Source organism: Panicum hallii, chromosome 5 (genome assembly GCF_002211085.1).
Source record: "Panicum hallii strain FIL2 chromosome 5, PHallii_v3.1, whole genome shotgun sequence".
Taxonomy (NCBI): domain Eukaryota; kingdom Viridiplantae; phylum Streptophyta; class Magnoliopsida; order Poales; family Poaceae; genus Panicum; species Panicum hallii.
In genome coordinates, this window is record NC_038046.1 from 3542454 (window position 1) to 3563890 (window position 21437).

At 45.9% G+C, this 21437-nt stretch overlaps 3 protein-coding genes across 13 annotated transcripts; 1 reads left to right on the forward strand and 2 right to left on the reverse strand.

The window, feature by feature from the left end:
• Positions 1 to 316: 316 nt before the first annotated feature.
• Positions 317 to 4743, forward strand: LOC112891988 (PTI1-like tyrosine-protein kinase 1). 6 transcript variants are annotated; one of them, XM_025959020.1, is made up of 9 exons: positions 317 to 471; positions 1086 to 1209; positions 1355 to 1605; positions 1712 to 1838; positions 1942 to 2215; positions 3161 to 3293; positions 3865 to 3951; positions 4055 to 4213; positions 4282 to 4743. In XM_025959020.1, exons 2-8 carry the CDS (start codon positions 1116 to 1118, stop codon positions 4193 to 4195), a joined length of 1107 nt encoding a protein of 368 aa, XP_025814805.1. In that variant the 5' UTR covers positions 317 to 471; positions 1086 to 1115; the 3' UTR covers positions 4196 to 4213; positions 4282 to 4743. The 6 variants fall into 6 exon arrangements, with proteins under 6 accessions (XP_025814805.1, XP_025814804.1, XP_025814807.1 ...); XM_025959019.1 differs by having other exon boundaries at positions 4290 to 4743; XM_025959022.1 differs by having other exon boundaries at positions 4494 to 4743.
• Positions 4744 to 5118: 375 nt separating this feature from the next.
• On the reverse strand, positions 5119 to 11385 carry LOC112891987 (CMP-sialic acid transporter 3). Of its 5 annotated transcripts, none has more exons than XM_025959014.1 (16): positions 10595 to 11385; positions 10307 to 10517; positions 9570 to 9686; positions 9230 to 9286; positions 8812 to 8889; positions 8639 to 8683; positions 8279 to 8338; positions 7946 to 8068; positions 7707 to 7784; positions 7525 to 7594; positions 6882 to 6989; positions 6298 to 6431; positions 6142 to 6212; positions 5885 to 5933; positions 5734 to 5797; positions 5119 to 5609 (listed from the first exon to the last, which is right to left on the reverse strand). In XM_025959014.1, exons 2-15 carry the CDS (start codon positions 10463 to 10465, stop codon positions 5747 to 5749), a joined length of 1200 nt encoding a protein of 399 aa, XP_025814799.1. In that variant the 5' UTR covers positions 10466 to 10517; positions 10595 to 11385; the 3' UTR covers positions 5119 to 5609; positions 5734 to 5746. The 5 variants fall into 5 exon arrangements, with proteins under 5 accessions (XP_025814799.1, XP_025814798.1, XP_025814797.1 ...); XM_025959013.1 differs by having other exon boundaries at positions 5119 to 5612; positions 10595 to 11384; XM_025959012.1 differs by having other exon boundaries at positions 5885 to 5936; positions 10595 to 11141.
• A 250-nt stretch (positions 11386 to 11635) lies between these two features.
• LOC112891989 lies at positions 11636 to 14214 on the reverse strand. 2 transcript variants are annotated; one of them, XM_025959023.1, is made up of 2 exons: positions 13768 to 14214; positions 11636 to 12338 (listed from the first exon to the last, which is right to left on the reverse strand). In XM_025959023.1, the coding sequence occupies exons 1-2, from the start codon at positions 14171 to 14173 to the stop codon at positions 12259 to 12261; spliced, it is 486 nt and encodes a 161-aa protein (XP_025814808.1). In that variant the 5' UTR covers positions 14174 to 14214; the 3' UTR covers positions 11636 to 12258. The 2 variants fall into 2 exon arrangements, with proteins under 2 accessions (XP_025814808.1, XP_025814809.1); XM_025959024.1 differs by lacking the exon at positions 11636 to 12338 and adding an exon at positions 12346 to 13521.
• Between the last annotated feature and the right edge of the window lie 7223 nt (positions 14215 to 21437).

The following is a 21437-nucleotide window of genomic DNA, read 5'->3' on the forward strand; positions in this document are numbered from 1 at the left end:
CATTTCGCAGAATCTTCTCTGATCATGACAGCTGAAAACATCCGTTTCCGTTTTCTGGTGAAATTTGAAAAAACGGCACCTCAGAACCAGCAACTCCAACAGAAAACCAAAAAAACAAACCAGGATCTCCGGGTCTCCCTCGGCGGGTCCCACCTGCAGCCGTGCAACTGACGCGGAGGCCCCCACCTGCTCGTGGGGCCCAGCGACCGTTCCACTCGCGCGCCCGCCGCCTATACCGGCCGTTCCCACCAGCATCTTCGGCGCGTCCACGAAAAACCGCGCAACAAAGTACAGCGCGACGTGCCCTAGGCAAACGCGCAGAAAACTTCTTCAAAAAGGACAGAGGGCGAGGGGAAAAAAAAGGGAACGCGCTATAAAATGCGGCCACCGCCCTCCGCCTCCCACCTCTCTCTCGCGTTCGAGGCGAAGCCGACGACGAGCTCAGCAGCGCCGGCTGGCCCCTTCCTCGAGGTACCCCCAGCTCCGAACCCTTCCCCGAGCCCCTCCCTCCCCTGAGCTTGTGCGGCCCCTCCGCCGGAATGCGAGCGATCGGGGCGGCGGAACCGCCCGATTCGGCGGTAATTGCAGTTGGGGTTGTGGGCGGCGCTTCCGGGTGTGATTAGGCGAGGGTTTTGCGGGAACCGCTCTTCGTATGGCTAGTCCGTTTAGTCGTTCCGGTGCCGTGCCTTGGATCTCGGTGTTGCTACGTCTGTGCTCGGGATTTTGGTTGCGGTTCAAGCGAGCGATCGTGTGCGTTGTGAGGTCGTAGATGATAAGGTTCTGGTAGTGAGGTGCTGGGCTGCTGGCTGTAGAGGTTTATCAGAGGTGATTTTTATGGAATTTATTTATCTGAAGTTATTTCTATGGCCCAATTTTTTTTATATCTAAAATGGTTACGAGAATCCCCATTTGTAGTGCTACTGCATCGGATGACCTTTGTAGCATGAATTTGGAATTTGACATTAAGTCAAGAGTATCTGTATTAACGTGTTAAGTATCGTCTGTGTTAACATGTATGATGTCGGAATATTTGCACTGACAGTGTCATAGTTCTCCTGAGTCCTGACAAAATCATTTGTTTGCAGAATAGGTGTAAATTAGAGTAAAAGATAGTGATGTGGCGTCGCTGGATTTGCTGCAATTGCCAAGTGGATAAATCCGATCAACGTGAAAATGGGCATATCAAGGCCACAACCGATAATGCTGACAGTATGCTTATTTCAATATACTTGACTGTTCTCACACTCCTAACTCGTGTGCCAGTTAAATGTGGACCATGTATCTACTGCTCTATCTAAACTTCGCTTCTCAACTGTCTACAGAGAGTGTAACGCTATTTTATCCTTCTCATCAGGGATGACAAAGGGGCTCAAAGATTCTGCTACTGGAAAAGTCGAGCCACAAAAGGCTGCTCCCCCTATCAATATTCCTGTTCTATCCTTGGATGAACTGATAGAAAAAACTGATGACTTTGGGTCAACAGCTTTGATAGGTGAAGGTTCTTATGGGAGAGTGTACTATGCCGTCCTTGATAATGGAACAAAAATGGCAGTGAAAAAACTTGATTCTACTGAAAATGAAGCCACCAATGAATTCTTGACCCAGGTTGGTTTTGTTTTTTCTTATTAGTTAGGGTGATTTCTCTTTAGTTATTTCTTGGTGCTAATATTCTGTCGGTTCCTAATTATACAATGACGCTTTCTAATGCTAGGTTTCATTGGTTTCGAGGCTGAAGCATGAAAACTTCGTAGATATGTTGGGTTATTGTACAGAACGTAATCTTCGCATTGTAGCCTTTGAATTTGCCACCATGGGTTCTCTGCATGATGTTCTACATGGTACGATTATTCATATCCTCTATAACTTGTTAGATAATTCATGTTATTTGAATGCTGTATCTACAACAGATAGTTTGCATTTTATTTTCTTCATTAATGGCAGGAAGAAAAGGAGTTCAAGGTGCTCAACCTGGCCCAGCACTTGATTGGATGCAGCGAGTGAAAATTGCTGTTGATGCTGCCAAAGGACTTGAATATCTGCATGAGAAAGTTCAGCCTTCGATTGTCCATAGGGATATTAGATCAAGTAACATCCTCTTATTTGAGGACTTCAAGGCAAAGATAGCAGACTTCAATCTCTCAAATCAGGCTCCAGATATGGCTGCCCGGTTGCATTCTACTCGTGTGCTGGGAACCTTTGGATATCACGCACCAGAGTAAATATCCTTTGCTCAATATAACTATTTGTTCACAATATGCTAATATATATGTATCACTACTTATTATTTTGTCATGCTTTGCTTCTCTGCATTTGTACTGTTATCTGATCGATTTTCCAATATATTAGCAAGCTAGGTTGTTTTTATAATCATGGAAACTATGTTCTCTTGAAATTGAAGCTGTATATGCAAAAAAAATGTGGTTTATTATTTTTTAATTTGAGATTAATTTCGTACCTGCAGATAAACTAATTTCTAAGTCATAATGAAACATGAGAAATCAATTGTAATCTTAATATTTCTCTTCTTACTCTCTGACACATCACATGGATATTTTAACCCCTTCAGCCATAGTCCATTAGGCCATTTTTTTAAGAAGGATAGACCAACCTGGGCACCATGTTGTTAGTTCTCAACTTCTCCTTTTCTTCATACTGTAGTTCTACCCTAGAAAGTTACATGAAAACCATCTGCTTGAAGCTGATCTTGCAACTTGTCCAGTTCCTCAGAAGTATGCTGTAGACCTCACACCAGGTTAGACTAGTTCATGACTCATACCTGTTGTTGACTCAAACTGGGTGGCAAGCTGACAACTGCTGCCCAGTTTCACATTCTTGTTACAAGCAAACACATAAAACTTTTTAACTCATTTGCATAGGGAAAATTTACAAAGAACTCATACAAGCAGGTTAGCAAAATGTAGACAATTTCTGCTCTGGTAATGGCTAATTACTTTTGTGCTATTTCTCTACAAATCAATTATTTCTGTAGCTGCAAGCAAGCTAGAATCCAACATCGTTCACCTAGCACTAGCAGTAATCACTTTGATAGTCGGTGTTTAGATTCTCGCTTGATGTGATTCTGTTGTCTGATCAATCTACAAAATTGAGTTGTTTTGCATTACATTCTCTAATGCTGTGCGCATTCTAAAAACTTTTGCAGGTATGCAATGACTGGTCAGCTAACCCAGAAAAGTGATGTATATAGCTTTGGAGTAGTTCTCTTGGAGGTTTTGACAGGTAGAAAGCCAGTGGACCATACAATGCCTAGAGGGCAGCAGAGCCTCGTAACCTGGGTAATGCTCACTTGCTAACTTCTCATTTTCTTTTTTTAGATGCAAATTATTTAATTAGTAGTGACTGCAATTAGCAGTTTAGCACCTTATTTGGTCAAATGAGTTCTTGTGAAGCAATAGTTTGTGCCCATGTGTATAATAACGGGGCTTTTAAAAATTTAATTTAGTCCAGAGGGTCCAAGCTGTGGGTATTCATTAAGTAGATAATGATGTGTTCTGTGAATCCCAAATATGGAACTGTTATTTCTTTGGGGTAGCAATAACTGACGACGATGGACTTGAACTTCATGTGTCAAATACCTTAGAATTTCTCATACTCTCCAGAACTGTTTGCAGCACAACTATAGTTATTAGGAATTTTTCTGCTGCATAGCTTGTGCTTCATTGCTATCTGAAAAATCATACGAGATCATCAGAGTGCACAATGATGCCCTCAAACCTTGGATAATGAAATAGCCCTTTGTATGATCTTAAAAGTCTGATATGATGATAACATGACACAACCCCATCCTAAATGCAGACATTATTTTTCACACTAGTTTTCTAAGAATGCATTTCTTTGGCTCTGCAGGCTACACCGAGATTAACTGAAGACAAGGTGCAGCAGTGTGTAGATCCTCGGTTGATGGGTGAATATCCAGCAAAAGGAGTCGCAAAGGTCTCCTTACTCCTCTCTGCATGTGCTGTGCGCATAAGCTTGTAACAGATAATAGACTATTTTCTCTTTCTGCATTTTCTCATACTGTTTTCTCCTAATGCAGCTCGCTGCTGTAGCAGCTTTGTGTGTGCAATACGAAGCTGAGTTCCGCCCAAATATGAGCATTGTGGTCAAGGCTTTATCTGCGCTGCTCGTAAGTAAGCAGACTCAAACACCTGCACCACCACTTGCCGTTGACAGTTGATGCATAGAATTAACCGAAGTAAGTTCTTTTTCCTTGGATATCTTATCACATATATGGGCCAGGAAGTTATATTTGATGAGTTGCAGTCGTGCAGAATGCCTGGAACACACTGATTTGGACAGACAGTTCACTCTTTGCAATATCTGTTAGGTTGCAAATAGGATAGGAAACAGCTTGGATAATGCACACAATGGCTCAATTCACCTCTCAGACTTCAACAACTAACTGCATGAAGGACGTCTTCAGTACTGCAAGGAGCATCTGCGGTTCTGTAACAATGTTCATATTTATCTTTCAGGAGACCTGAATTCTGATGCAAGTCTGCATTCTGGCTGGCTATAGGAACTTAATGCCTGTACTTGGGTCAAATATATAAACTGGAATGTGCAGATGCCTAATTTACAAGTCACGGGAATTCGTTCAAAATAGCTTGGGTCTGTCATTTGACGTGGTCTCGTGGACATATTTTGCTCAGTGAGCTACATGAAATGTGGACCGGGAAACTGGCGCCTTAAATTGATTTCATAAAATTCTGGTATCATTGGCAATGTTGGTGTTACCGGGAGCAGGTGGCGCCCCTTCATCAGTAGTAAAAAGTTTAGTGAATTGCCTTCAGACTGCTGCTGCTAGGTGACAATATTTAATCGTGACGGTAATCCTCCCGTTTAGAAAAACATATTGTCATTAGAAAAGTCAAAACTTTTTTTTTACTTTAACTAACAGTTTAACTTATGAGTGTGTTTACCATATTAAAAAAATATGCTACTAGATTCAGACTTCAAAATATTACCACACAATAATATATGAGAACGTAATAGTCAGAGTATTAGCTATAAAGAGTTAAAACAAATACTACTATTCTTGGCCGTGAGTAATTTGCGAACAGAATGACACAATGACCGTGTCGCCTACCAAGCGTAATGGAATCACACGGAACCTCGGCGACTCTTAGAGAACGTTTTACCAGATCAGAAATCGACCAGATAACCCGTGTCGTTCTTCTGTAGATCGAAAGACACGTTCAAAGCTTACCAAACACGCCATAACATCTACTCATGCAACTCTCACATAACATGAAAACGAACTGCTATTTACATTGGTGCCGCAACTGGGGAAAAAAATCACTCGATAGAACCACTTCTAATGGTTATGTCAGCTCTCAAGAGGGGAGAAAATGGTGAAATATGAGACTTTATTCCGCGCAAATCCTATCACATTAGACCATTAGTGTTACCACCACTAGGCTAAAGGCATTGCCTCATTCATCTATTACTCTTTCAAGGAAGCTCGCCATTCTGCCGTGCAACACGCATGCTCTTACTCGGCCAACAGCACGGCAGCAACGTGGCTTCAGAGACACAGGTCAGACATGGTAGGTCAGACGCCAGCTGCTCTCATCAAGTAGACGGCGTGCCTGCTGTCAGAAATGAGAGAGATCATAAAATGTTATGGAGGATGCGAAATCGTTAGAAAGTTTCAGCACGTCTCTACAGCAATATAAAAAATTGAATCAGAAAAGCATAGAAAAAGAGGACAACCTCCGCTGTAAAATCATACAGGAAGGAGCGGCTGCCTCTCGTCGGATCCATGGCGGTGTTTAGCCTTCATGACGAATAGAAATACCATTAGCTACACAGCAGAAACACCCCCCCCCCCCCAACCAAAGAAATTGTAGGCAGTAGATGTTACCTCACTTGCCACTGAATCAGTCACATTGACGCAAACAGATTCCTTAACTCTGCTGAGCACCATAAAACATATTATACTGTTAACAAACTTAAAAGTCCAGAAATAACATGAACTGTGCTGAGTTTTCGGCAACTACAACAAAAAACAAGAAATGATGCCTGAATGTGGAATTGAATATGACAGAACAGAACTCTAGAACTGTGCCAAACAGCACACTAAGCAACTACAGTACAGTCAGACAATATGATAGGACAAACCTGTGATCATGAACGTCAGCCATTTCAACTTTGCTGCTAGGCACTACGTCCTTAATTTGGTTTGAAAGATACTGAACAAATAATAAATAAATAAATAAATTTAGTAGTTGCAAAATTTCAAAACTATTGAATCAATGCAGGGGAAAAACAAATTACCTGATGCATAGATATGATTACTATTGAAATTCCAAGAACAAAGTTTATTGTCAGAGTGTGTCCAAACAGTACAGCAGAGGCAACTCCGGTGAAGATAGTTGCAATTGTCGACGAATACTTCTTCAAAATAGTGTCTGCACTCATCAGAGATTTGCTTAGAAGATATACAGTTCACTTGGAAAAACTAGTATATAGCAGGAGCAACCAATATGCAAATGCCACTTATTTAGCCTCCTCATGTGCATGTAAATCTTTTTCCCTCATACATGAAGGAGAGCCACGCGCCTTTGTATTAAGAAGAGAAATATGGTCCGCTTACAACCCACACAAACAAACAACAGAACACCCACACCCTTCCGGAATTGTAATAACGACGTGCGCCACAAACAGGTTAATCTGACCAACCCGCTAATAAACGTGCAATCTTTCAACTCCTAAGATGAAGGCTAATCCAAAATAATCTATTATAGGTACATGCATGTATGATAACAAGTTTCAGATATACATGTATGATATACAGTACCATTATAATTGCATATCGAACAAGAACTAAGGTTTTTTTTCTTTGCTTGCTGGTATTATACCTGCGTACTTGAAGAAAAATGATGACAGGATGCCTTGTGCAGCATTATTGCAGATAAGAAACATTGTGGCCTTTGAATGTCCTTCCAGAATGTTAAAGCTACTGGGCCCTGAAAAAAAATGTACATAGCTGATTTCTTACAGCACCATCAGCGTACTTAATCAAGCAAGAAAATACTTGGGCAACAGTTTCAACGGAATTCTGATATTTTGAGTCAGGGTCACCAGTCTTTCTATACAGATCATAAGAGTTTCTAATGCATGTAGTCCAATGATGGTGTCCCAAAAGAGTAAGCAGATGAACATCTTGCCATGGAATTGAAGATAAACAAAATGGGTTCAACCAGCAGAAGTTTTTAGATATCTGAGATTTTGACATGTTACATTCTAGGTACTACGGAACCAATACATAGGATCAAGCTGTAAGGATAATATGCTAATCATGAACAGCACAAACTTACAAGGACAAAGCAAAACAGCCTACAAAAGGCACCAAGCTGACATCGAAAAACTACTAGTAGTACTAAAAGAGCCTCGAGTAATTGATAGCTCTGCTCAGCACAACAGAATAGTTTAAAACCACCTTACATTACAGTATGCAAAAAACATGTTGCTTTCAGGTAGACATGCATTCTCAACAATTACCTTGGATGATAGCAGTGATTACAAGCCCAAGAAAATTGAATATTGCACCATAACCATACAGAAATAAGTTCTGAAAACATGGAAAAATCGCAATCAAAAGGTAGCTTCAGCACATCATAAGCATTAGCAAAATAGCTTAGAATAGAATGCCACAGCAGAAAGCCATCAAAATGGATACAAACCTGAAGGTAAATACTGGTATCAAACTGGCTTTTAAGAGCCTTTTCATTGTAAACTGAAGCCAATGCAGGAACTGTTACCTGATTGTGAATAAAGTTAGTATGAAATGTCACATATCGCCTTTATTTCTTCTCTTTACGACTTCCAATTTCAACCAAATTAGCAAAAAGGCCCATGTGGTCCCTATGTGAAGCATATAAACTAGCAAATTAGTACGAGTGTTTAGAAAACCAGAACTTACAAAAAATAGTGTATATAGGTAGGCTCCAGCTGCAACAGGAAGACCTAGTGTGCTAGAACCTTCAGGCAATGATTTCAGCTGATTAACAGATATTCCGATTAATAAAAGGGCAAGGGCCTCCCACTGTAAATATACAAAAGCACGATGTCAGCTACACAGTTTCTTTGTAATTGCTGAAATATATTGCAGCCAGAGACTAATTCCTATATGTCAGAGATACAAATTGTCAAATACCAATTGCAACAATTGAAATTGCACAGCTTCAATAAAATATAGGATTGGATCACTTTTTAAGTAGTTATTAATAGACAGGACAATAAAGAGCAAACTTGCCTGGATTGTGGAAAATCGCCTCCTCATTATTATCTTTAGAAGCACAGCGATTACCAGAACCTGCAAATGTCAGTATTCCGTATAGCATGAATGCATGATCAGTGCCATGTGCAGCCAAACTTCAAACAGATGTTGAACACCAAGGCGAAACATTATCAAGTTGGTGGCTAATATATGTTTTTAAACAGATTAGCCAAAGGGAGTTTGCATGCCCACGTGTATATGTGTTCACATAGAAGCATGGGTGAGTTGGTGCATGCCCTAAGATAAGCACATATTTGCAGGCATTCAAATGCGGATATTACTAATAATGCTAACATCTTTTTTCAGGAAAGGCTGACATTATCCATAGTAGCATACCTTGAGATTACTCAGCATTTTCACGCTTGCAGGATTAAAATATAACTGCATAAATCATAGGAATAATAGTTAGAGAAGACTGTTAGAATCCATTATATTGGCTCCTACAAACAGATATAGAAGGGGGAAACCAGAGTACATCAAGTTCTGACTCCTGGTGTGTGATGCTTTACCTGCATTATGAACTTCAAATAGTTGTTGATAGCATAGAGAAGAGCAGGAACAGCAAGAAGAACATTATTGCGAGCAGCCTGGCCAGTGAAGAAGGATGGTTAGTCTGGCATCACTAACTTGATATAATAATATTCTATAGAAAATGAAGGGAGACTTATGTGCTGCAGTCTAGTAAATGATTCACCATGCATTTTCTGTAGAAGTTAGCATGAGCTTTCTAGTAAGATGTGCTATAACGTATCAAAATGATAGCATATGGTCAGGTAGTCAGGATCCTATTCTCTTCAGAAATAGCATGCATTTCTGGCATGTGGGTTTACCGATATAAATACCAATTCTCATAACTGAAATCAGGTAAGGAATTGATCAAATCCAATTATTAACATGGCACAGTTTCAGACTTGCAGGTCATATTACCTGCATAAATGTTGATACTGTGAGAAGTGGCTTGTCCCCCACCTTTAGACGTCGAGCCTGTAAAAACCAAAACCAACTCAGTACGGACAGCAAAGATATTAGTGAAAGTAGAAGTCTACAACACCCAGCGCTGAAATGAAACGTGAAAATTTTAAACATAACATTAATGTGCTAGTTTAGTAGCATACTCGACTAAATAAATAAAAGACATCATACCACACACAAAAAAAAACATTACCACTGTTATCATTTCAGTTGCATCCAACTAAACAATATGGATATGAAATAGAATTATGGAAAGCAAAACTCTAAACTGGAATGATAAGAGGATTTCACATACCTGGATGAATAGCATGATGATGGCAAAGATAATCTTTGTAATCTCTGTCAAGAAATTCACGCTGATCGGGCTAAATTTGAATTTCCCATCCACTTTTGACATGTACACTAGTATAGGCTACAGAAAAAAGATGTAAAACTGTGGTAAGCAACTAAAATTTACAGTGTAGCAAACAAAAACTGAAAAAGCATGCTCAGGATGCAATATGATTTTGCAACAAATGCTAGGGCAGAAGTAATCCACCTCAATACTCTAACATCTAGCCCTTGTAATTTAAGACGGGGGCTGGAATGAATTCACTATAACGATTCGTCGTGTATGATCATGATAATTAAATCCTCTCCTAGCAGTTGGCGAATGCAATTAAGACTGCTGCTAACAGCAGTGGAGGGGGTGCACCTGCCATTACAAATTTGCATGTGCACTCCACCAAATTCAGAAAAAAGTTTTTTTAAAAAAGGGTCTCTGACCTCAACACTGTCTGCAGCATCCACAGTCTAGTACAATCGTTTGTTCTGGAACAGTCATAGGTCCTGAAGCTCTAGTTCAGCTATCTAAATTCACCAGGCTACAAACGTTCGTGGCATTATGTTTCCGCCTTGCTACTCAGTTCGCCTCCTCATGCTGTAATCACACGCATCAGCTACAGTTCAACAATCCCTATGCCACACTTGGGCGATTCGACACTGAGCGCACTGATCAAAATTGACCAAATGTAGAGGGGAAGCAGACTTCACCTGGAGGCCCGCGAGGATGCAGTCGCCGGATACGAGGAGCACGTTGAGCGCGCGTTGCCGCGACGACACGGTGCTCCGGTGGTTGTCGTACGCCTTGGACACCGCCGCCGGGACCGGCACCTTCGCGTGGCACACGCTGCATTCCACCTCCCCGTTCATCTCCGCCTCCAACACTGACACAGGCTCGCCGAAACACTGCGGTTCCAATCAGCTGCGCCAAAACGGCAGGAAAATCAGGGGGGGAATCGGAAAGAATCGCGGGAAAATCAGGAGCGGACCGGGACGAACCAGGAGAATGATGGGAACTGGGAACCCTAGCCTCCAGCACGCGCGCCCACCATGTGAGCTCGCGGGGACCGGAGCGATCGCGATTCGAAGCTCCTAGAAGGCGCGGTGGGTGAGGCCGCGGCGGGGAGGAGGGCAATGCCGCAATGGGAAGCGGAGGAGCGGAGCGAAAAAAATGAAAATAATTAAATTACTCCGATGGAATATGCCACGAGAATGAAAGAGGGGGGAGGACTTTTATGTAAGATCCTCGTTCCGATAAAGCACCTTAGCTTTTACAAGATTTCACACATGTTACGATTCATAGTTAAAACGCAACCTATATCCTGTGCCCACTACACCCTCAAAGAAACAAGAAAAACAGGGTTCAAACTGAAAACTTGCCACGGCCATTTCTGCTTGCGCACCGGCCACCGTCGTCACCGTGGAGGAGATCGCTGAACGCTGACTTGCTTAGGATAGCGACGACAAAAAGTGGAGACCAACCAGACAATGCCTAGAACTCCAAAATTACCCCGACCCCTTGGCCATATTCGCACGCTACCCCTGCAGGTGTTCGAAGAGAGGAGGGGTGTTCCCGGTATTTGACATGGCACTGGTGTGGCCGTACCGAACTGGTTACAGGACGAGCGGGATGCAGTCAAGGCGCCACATGGAAGCTTCGGAATCATCGGGAGCCGTGCGCGCGGCACGTGTGCTGCGTGTGCGGACCGGCACTCACCGTCACCGACAGGGTTTTTTCCCATTCCTTCTATGCAGAGTCCGGCGGCAAGTGTAGCAGAAGAAAAGGAAAGGCATAAACGTGTGTGTGAGCTTATGTGATCTGTAACAAAAAGAAAATCACATTATGGTGGGATGGAACACTCGGTCAAACAAGATTTATACTTGTGTTACCTGTGTGTTACCAGCAGTAGATCATAGGCAAATTTCAGTTTGACGCTACTAAAGCATATGCAGTGTCTGAACATATAGAACATTTTACATGTTCAGTTTGATCTATATGTAGTGTCAAACTGAACATATAGATCATCTTACATATACATATAGAGTTTCAGAGATTTTCATTTGGTTTGCAGTTAGGCTGAACATATAGATCGTTTTACATGACTGAACCTTGCCAAGCAACCAAACACTTTCTGCCCTATTGTAAATTTGTAAAACAGTGTAATCTACATATCTGTTCGTGTAAATGGCACGACCAAAGTAGCACAGAACAAAGCATTGTTGGAACTAATCAACCCTTGGATCAGAACCTAAAACTCCACTCAGTACATTATTACAGGTGTAAAACAATTAGAGCACCTAGTGATCACTACAAGGGAAAGGCAAAAAAGAACCAGCAGGTTCTGCATATGCAAACGCTGCAGTATGCAGATCACCCTGAGGAATGATGAGCTTCTGAATCTTTCATAAAAGCTCAGGCCATGGATTGCATCGAGTCTTGTCGCTGTAATTCCAAGGTCATGATTCCTCCCTTCCAAAGTTTTGCAGGAGTTTATCACTCATGTTGCTTCAATACTACGAAGCAGAAGCAGGTCCTGAGGAGTATGTGCCCCGGTGCCGCCCCATATCCCAAACCCATATAAAGCAGATTCTTCAACCTCTAGCCAACCTTCAGTGCAGCCCGTCAAAGCACACACTGCCAGAAACCAGGTAGCCAGCCTCAATTAGCTGCAGAGCTTGACAGTGCATGCTACTGCTTGAGCCCAATACTTCAGTCTCGCCTTCACTTCCTCTGGATCGTCACCTGCCAGAGCAAATACTGATCAGCAAAGAACAACAGGTCTTTTACATAAGAAAATCAATCACAAACACAACATAATCCCAGGATTCAAGGGGCAATATACAGTCTCATGGAGGACATAGGCTCCCCACAGTTTTTTCTTGTTTTCCCTGATACAAAAGTGAGCCCTTTTTTGCGACTTACAAAAACGGACCTTTGGTAAAGGTAGAATAATGCTTCTTCAAATTTACGTTACTTCTTTTGAGGAGGAAACGTGTGCTGGAAAGGAGATAGCATAATTCAGTGGAGCCTAGTTTTGCTTTGCTTTGTCGTGAAGATTGTCTTGAAGAAGACAGTTAGCACTTAGCACTTCTGCACTTAGTACTAAAGAAAAGTGACATCCATGAGAAAATGTATGCTCAGTCTCCCTGCTTCTATACTGTGATGCAACCAGTAATGCCACTATCGTTTTCCTCCTCCACTATGAATAAAAAATGATGGAAATTTTCTTTCTTTTCACTCGGTATCGAATTTAGATGCCACAAAAACCATGGAACGGACGACAACAAAAATGTAGGTAGAATCTTGGAGTGTGTACCTGTACCATCCCTGTTCCTTTTATGAGATGGAGTCGGAAGGAAAGGGTTTTCTTATCCATGCAACAGTCATCAAGGCAAAATGCAAAACAACCCATCAAAAATAAAAGGACCAAATCAATATGGCAGTATCCTCCTAAAACCGACGTTTCGAGGTGTGAAGAAGGAAGTTCTTAAAGAGACACACTAATCCACTCCCCAACACATCCTACAGTTCTTAAAACTGTTGCAAAGTATTCTTGAAAAAATAACTCGTCGCGAACTATTATGAGGGATTCAGCACTCTACATAGAATTTTTAAAAACATGATGCATCAATTGAATGGAGCAAATCGTATAGCAGCTGAAAGAGCATTTAATTCATCAGAAAACAGGACAATTGAAATTAGACATCCAACCATACACCAAGTCAGAAATCTACCAACAGGTGATTAATACTTTTTTTCGGATTCTTTATATACTATGACGATCCTACAAAAGAAAAAAGATGCTGGGGTGATCTTCATGACCTTCAATATTATTTTTCCTGACGGGCTCATCCCACACTTCCACCCTCAGTTGGGGTGCGTAATGTTTTGAAACAAAACACTAGCAGTATCCAGCATGAATATCCTGATTATTGGTACAGTGTAGTTTTCGCGCACAATGAAGTATCCTTTGTTAGAACTCAATCGGACCAGAAGTTTAAATGGTACGTAATAAAATTGGTCCCTAATCCTCTAAAAAATCACAAAACAATTGAAAACCTCTGCTTTTCACCACCAAAACTGACAAACTGCTGGTGCAAAAAATGATTTCATTTCTCTCTAGTAAATTTTTTTGACAAATCGAAACCTGGGAGAGAAAAAGATGATTTACCAGGTCCAGAGATCCTCCAATTCGGGAGGGGTGTCGCCGCGTTCTCCTGTTCCTCCTCCTGCTCGTGGCCCGGCGCCCTCTGCTCGTCGAGGAACCTCCGGGTCATGGAGTAGCAGAGCTCGAGCGCGGGCAGCGTCCCGCAGAGCTCGGGGATCTCGCTGTACGCGAACCCAAAGCCCAGGTCGAGGCAGCCCTTGAGGTCCTCCAGGTCGTCCTCCGTGAGGCTCCTCGTCCTGACCACCGCGCCGCCGGTGTTGGAGGACGCCTCGACCATCACGAAGCTGCAGCTCCGGCGCGGCTGCCGCGCCAGCCCTCTGCTCGCGGTGGTGGTGGTGGCAGGGTCCGCGGTGGAGGCCGGGAGCTGCGGCTGCGAGGAGAAGTAGGCGGTGGAGGAGATCGCCGCCATTTTCTCTGATCGGTTCGGTTGGGGTGATGGCGCCTCAGGTACCCCGGTCGGGTTCGGCGTCTGGCCTATTTATAAACAGAACGCGTATTTCTTCTTGGTAAAAAAAATGGTGTTCGATTAAAAAAATGGTGTTTTTTTGGGGCATCTTTTCAGATTATTTTTTTTGGCTAACTACTGTATATTCATGATTGTATTAGTTGGAGCTAATTTAGTTGTAACAAGAAAATAATCTCCCCAGATGTACTTGTATTTTAGTCATATAGCCTAATTTCTTGTAGGCGCATTTTATTTCTGAAAGAAGGATGTTCATGTTCGTTTTAAAACAGAGCACTCGACGTTCTCTTCACGAAGCTGTCGTTCCTGCACGATTCGACTCAGCTGCCGACGCTTTTCTTTCCCTCGCCCAGTGCGTATCAGCGTCGGTACCATGAATGAAAACTTTTGGATAAGATCGACCCGTCTGCGGCACAATACTGCCTGAAAACTTGTTGATGGTTCAGTAAACTGAAGATGCAGGTTGGCATGGACCATGGACCGGGTTGCTGATGCTGCAGCTCGCGCACACCTAGCACTGTCAGCTCGTATCACCCCTCGCCATCGGCCATCCAGTCAGAGCAGCCAAGTCGGAAGAGGGAGCTGGAGAAGCGGCGCCGTGCCCCCGTGGCAGGCCTCATCAACCGCCAGTGACACTCGCGCAGGGTTTATTTTTGTTTTTTGTTATTCATTGAGCTGACCAGGCTTTACCACTCGATTAACCTTGTTCAGAAGGGCGCCGCGCGTGGCGCGAAAGGATTTTACTCCACTTGTGCGCGCGTCGTGCATGGTGCACACAGATGCCTTCGTTCGCGGAGGCCGGACGACACGCCGGCGGTGGGGGCGGGAGCCGATGTGGCCGGATAAGCGCGGGGACGGGGACGCCCCGGGGGCTTGTGGCGGAGGAGCGGCGAGCGCCGGGGGCGCCCCCTCGCGGCGTGGCGAGGCGCGCGGCCGGCGTCGCCGTGGACTCGCCAGAACCCGGTGCCCCTGGCCCGGCGAGTCCGCGAGTGCATGTGGCGCATGCATGGAGCCCAGCGGCCGCGCGCGCCGGGGCGGCAGGGAATCCTGGGTTCCTGGCGGCACGAGCGAGTTCCGCTTGGGCAGGCGGCAGTCCCTGGCCACGATTTTGATCCCCTCCCGCCTCGTTGCGGCGACCGCGTAACTGTCCCGGCCAGATCGAGCTGCAGCAACCAAAATGCAACGCCGCCATATGTGTGTCCAGCTTTCGACCTACGTGGCAACGTATACTGATGCTCTATATACATGTTAAAGATGGTCCCTCGACGTCACAAACAAAGGTGCCACCGGAGGAACGGAGACGATGGTTGGTACAGGTTATAAACTCCTCCTTCCAAATATAAATATAATTGGCAGCTCTCCTGCTGGTTCGTCAGAAAAAGAGGCTGATGGAGATCAAACACGTGAACGGCCGCAATCCAACTGTAACAGCAAAGTGCAAACCCTGTTGCAATGTGTACAGTAGGATATGCATGCAATGCGTTTGTGGACAGCAGGCAAAAGCGCAGGCGATCCAAGCATGATTTGTGAAGTCGCAGTCGATCCTGAGAATAATCATGCGAGGTCGCGGGCTACAGTATCTGATCCACATTCCCCAAGGACCGATGGACCACGCAGAACACCGGCTAGCTTTTCCGTGGCCTGCCAATATACCTGAAAGCTACCCCGGCAATTCTTTTAATTTACAGAAATGGCCGGATAAACTTTTGAAGAAGCCAAATTTGCCGGGTCACCGTCGTGTCCCAGTCCACCGAATTCAAAGACGATGGTGAGTTTTCTACTGGAGACCACCACTACTAGCCCGGGCACCACACAGAGCGTGGTCACACAGAGATTAGAGTCGTTTTCGAACCGAGACGACGACACATACATGTGCCGTGATGTGATTGCTTTTGGACGTCGATTTGTGCATGCCCTTTAATTTGTGTTCACACCAGATAAATATATATAAAACCTCCGGCGTCAGTAAAAGTTGCACCCTGAACACGTAGATGACTAGCATTTATTTCAAACATGGAAGATATGTCGGCACGTAAAAGGAGAAAAGGAAAGGGCAAACTTAGGGTGCGCGTGGGGCAGTACATGCACGTATCACTTGTGCGCACTAGTACGGAAATACACATTCATCTTCGGTATTAGTCTGGTTTGAGTTTAGATCCGGAACTAATGTAAGTATTAGTCCTGGATCTAAATTTTATGGATGCAAGAGGAATTTTAGTTCCGGTTATTAATACTTAGTCTCAATTGGTATTAATAACCGGGACTACAAATCCTCTATCTTTCCCGGTTGGTAACACCAACCTAAACTTGGTACCCACCAGAACTAAAAACTAAAAGGTTTTTTTAGTTCTAGTTGGGGTTACTAGCTGCTAAAGAGTCGTTCACGGGTTAGTTAAAAAGAAAGACATCTCATCTAGAATTACATGTGCTGTGTAGGTGGGGTAGTTAAGAAGCTACGAGTGAGCCTGATTAATTTTTTTTAGCCTTACATATCCTTTAGTCCCGCATGGCCGCATATGGATATCAATACTTGTGACCGGTCCAGGATGGTATTGCATAGGATCGGTGGGGCGATTTATATCCATGCGTGTATTTTTCCCTCCATCCTCCTGTATATAGGATATTGCCACGACACAAGCGATGAATGGTCACCAGTATATATTTTTTCGAGCTGATTTTGGAAATAAAATTGCAAATACTATATATTCCCTTGTTGGGTATCCACGAATAATATTCCTAGTTAGTGTTTTACCCACCGACGTTACATGCTATTATTGGCACAAGATCGATGCCTCAACGTGGCCTGCAGCGACCACACATTATTATTGCGACGGTTAGCAGTGATGATGATCCCGATCGACTTATGAGTTGCGCCAAATCGAATGAAATTCCCAGAACTGGAACGAACTCCATACTGGAGTAGTATAAGAACGGAAGGTCCGGCCGGCGGCACCTAGCCGCACTAATCATGCACAACCTAGCAACCCATAAAAAAAAAACTGATCCAGCACCATTACCAAATCCAACGACTAATTCTGACCCCCTCGATCATGGCGCTCCTCCGCGGCGCACAGCGCCGCATGCTGGTTGCAGGCGCAGCTGATGATTGCACGGCGCTCCAGGCACCTGATTTCGGCGATAGACAAAGCTAGCCACTCCGATCCGAGCTCGTCGTCGTCGATCGCGTCGCGTCGTGTCCTTTCTGTTGCGTGCGCCTGTTTCGAGCTGGACGGAGAGCTGTTGCTCTGAGAAGCGGGACTCGAGGCCATGCTTGGCCATCAGCTGAAAGTAAACTTATTGTTTAGTTTAATTTTAAGCACGCCACCGAAGCGCATGCAGGCCGGCCGTTATTATAGTAGGTCGATTGGGCAATTTTTCAGCTCCCCTGATCAGTCTGCGGGACCAACACCCTACACTAGTTCTCGCGGTCCTTAAAAAAATAGAATTCTTTTACAGTTTGATCGTTCTTTTAGTTTTCAGATGATAATAAATGTGCAGGAGCGAATGCCAATGCGACACTGCACAGTGGGATTATTCCAAGGGGTTGGTTCAGCTATTTGCATTGGAATAAACGAAGAATCTTGCAGGAATTTCACATCAAACACAACTCAAAACTCTGAGAAGTACTAGAAAAAACAGGCAAATGAAAGATCCTGCAACATATCCAGCTACCGGGTTTTCGTGCATGAATGTATCGCAAGGTATGTATATCCCAGCCCCTTAGCTTGCAAGATTTTTTTTTTGAACGAACAACACTCGATGAGAGCGTTTTTATTGATATAGCAGATAAATATAAGATTATATCCCTGGGAAGCTATAACCAGGCAAAAAAAAAATCACAGAAACAATACCGATGGGTTGGATTGGGGTATCAACACGCATTAAACTCAACACTACTCAACAACTCATCCCAGTCGGATCGAGGCATCGACACAAGCTGTATAACTCGTCTCCAATGGCAACTCTGCCCGGTCGAAAATTACTCCACGCAACAAGCGCAGCAGAAACCGGAGCTCGCGGCACCCACCAAAACATCCACGCTCATGTAGTCACCGAGAACCTGAACCTCTAGGCGTGACCCTACGTGGATAGGGAACCGAAAGATGCAGACTGCACCGCATCAGAAAGACCACCGGCATGTGGGACCCTTCGCCGTTGTGCCGCTACAACACCACCCTCCACTTGACGGAGTGATACCGCCGAAACCGAACCTCTTGTAGGCTGTCTCGCAGTCGCCACCACGATAACACAACACGTGGGGGCCTTGCCACTTCCGCCGTTGGACTCACTCTCGTTGCCTCGAAGAATCACCACGCGCGGGGGCCTCACCACACCTGCCACAGTATTCCACACCACGGTTCCGTTTCATTTGTTGCCGTCAGGGTGGAGAGCAATGTTGCTCCACGTCCCAGATCTCCATCAATGCCGAGCCACCGTCGTGGGCCGACCTCACCTACCTACTTCACTCGTGCACATGACCTCCGCCACCGTGCCAGCAAGCCAAAGAAGTCGTTTGCGTCGTCTTTTGATGATGTACCGCACCGAAAAGCCTAGCCAAGCTGAGCAGCCTGCTGCGGTCCGCTGCAAGCCAAGTCGTCCCATGATGCCGATGCCGCGAGTGCCGTCCTTCGACGCAGTTCCACACCGCACTGACAGTTGCAAGGCAACACCAGACATCACGGTCCGCTGCAAGCAGCCACAAACGACGAACATGCGACAACCTCCGGCCACCACCATAGCTATGAATGCCACCACGAGGGCTCGGCAACACCCGTTAAGCTTGCCACGCGGCGGAATAGCAACCACCGTCCTTTGCCACCCATGACCAATGCACCGGAAATACCTCAAGCCTAGACGAGTCTCTGGAGACGACGCCTCCAAGGAGGGCACGATGCCAAAAGGCACCACCATCGCTCATCCAGGATCTGGATAGGGTTTTCACCTAGAGAGCCCCGTGCAACAAGATTGTAGCTCCAAGATGACGCCCCAACAGGGAAAACGACGCCCTAGGGCGCCGCCATCAACTCTACCAGCAGGAATGCCAGCAAGGGCTTTCGCCCGGAGCATTCCAATCCTTCGGTGCATGCTCACGGCTTGGCACTCCCGGACCACAACCATGGCAGCACACCCGGGGCGGCTCCGCCGCCGCACCTCCACACCATGCCACTGACCTCCACCTATCTTGCGCTCGTCGCCCAGAAGCGCTCACCACACCTGAGCTCCTCACAAGCGTCACGCCAACTGCCAGCTTGCCGACGTGTCACCTCCATATCGTACGGCAACTGCGCACCGCTCGCCCCGCCGCCTTTCAGCCTCCGCTCCGGACCGCTACCGCGCGGCCTCCACACAACTCGCTGGCCTCGGCCGCGAGGCCTCCAACGCGCCACCACTGTGGCCACGGCTTCTGCAGCCTCCAGCTCCTCTTCGCTGCTCGCGGCGGCCGTCACACCACCATGTCCGCAGCCACTGCGGCCACCACCTCCTTGCTCCTCACGCCGACCATGCCCAGCGCGCTACAGCTCCCCTCCTCGTGTGCCGTTGCTGTGCGCCAGCCCACAGCCGCCCCTTGCATGCCGTCGCTGCATGCCCACACGGCCGCTCCTTGCGTACCGTCCCGCAGCAGCCGCCGTCGCCGACCCGCAGGAGCCGTGTCAAGGAGGGGTTGAGACCATCCATGAGGACGAAAGAGCGAGGGAGGCCATGGCCACGGGGGCACTAGATCCGGTCTCCAGGACACCGGATCCGCCGCCCCAAGCCCGGCGCTGGCGCGACGTTGTGGATCCGCCCCGGGCCGCCGCCGCCGCCTCCATGCCGGCCCCAGCGCGAGAGAATCCTCCTCCTCCCCCCCCCCCCCCCACCATCCTAGTAGGCACATGGGCTTCCGGTGCTCCGCTCCGGCGGCGGCGAGGTGGAGAGGAAGCCGGGAGGAGGGGTGATGGCGGTGGAGGAAGGGGTGCCGCCCGAGTCGTCCCATTGGGGAGACGACGCGGGGGCCGGGGTTTATCAATATTTACCAAGATTAAAGGCTCAAACAAACTGATGAATTGAAGAGATTATCTAACTAGTTCAGACTTCAGAGCAGGCACGCCCCACGTTGAATCAAAGGTATTCAAGTGAATACCCATTATTTTTGGCAAAAATTTTTGTATATATAGTATATTTCTCAAGTATATATGAAGAAAAAATGAAAAATAAACCAATATCAGCATAACATGATTAAAACAAGAAGCAACCCACCTCCCCTAGTCCCCTCTTCCCACTAACGGCCTACGTTGCCACCCCCACCCGGCCCACCTGGGCAGCCCACCCCACTCGCCCACCTCTGCCCAGATCCGCCCACCCCACTCGGTGACCTACCCAGGCACCACCTCCCGAGTCCCAAATCTCCTTACCCATCCGGCCGGCCATCCCAGCCGCAACCCTAGGCGCCTAGCCGGTCGGCGGCGGCGTGCGGCACGGTGCCACGGCAGCCGGCTGCTTGGGAAGGCGCAGGCGGCAGGCAGCGGCAGCAGGGGCGCAGCGGCAGGGGAGCCGTGCAGAGGAGCCGTGTAGCCGTTCAGGGGAACCACGCCGGCGACCGACGGCGGCAAGGCGGGCTGCAACCTGCGGTCCTGCAGAGGACATGCGGTAGGCGCTGAGGCACAAGCAGGGAGCAGGCGACTAGCGGCGTAGTGCCGCATTAGGCAGGGAGCAGGCGCCAGGCGGCAGCAGGCGCAAGCACAGGGGCAAGGCGGCGAGGGCAATTAACACCAAGGTTAGTGAAAATTTGTTCATTTTTTTTCTAAAAGTTGTCATTGCAATTTACAAAGTTAATGGACAATTCACAACAATGCAGTATGATAATGAGGAAAATATTTCTAAAACTAGATAGCTTGTAATATGTAGGTTTGAACCATGGAAAAGAGGAAGAGTGGCAGTGCCACTACTGGTTTGAGATCCTTATCAATGTCATTTGTTGTTTTAAAAATTTTATTCTCTATATATTTCAAATATTTCCACTTTGATATATTGATCATTTAGTACGTCTATTATCTATATGTTGAATAATTCCAAATTATGAATAATTTGTGTTGTCGGTACTCAATTATGTTCTACTAATATGCACTTTGGGCTATCAAATTTTTTGTCTTTTGCACTACTTGAAATTTTGAATACCCACCTTCCAAATCGTAGGCTAGCCCGTGCTTGAGAGCATCAGGAAGCTACGGCA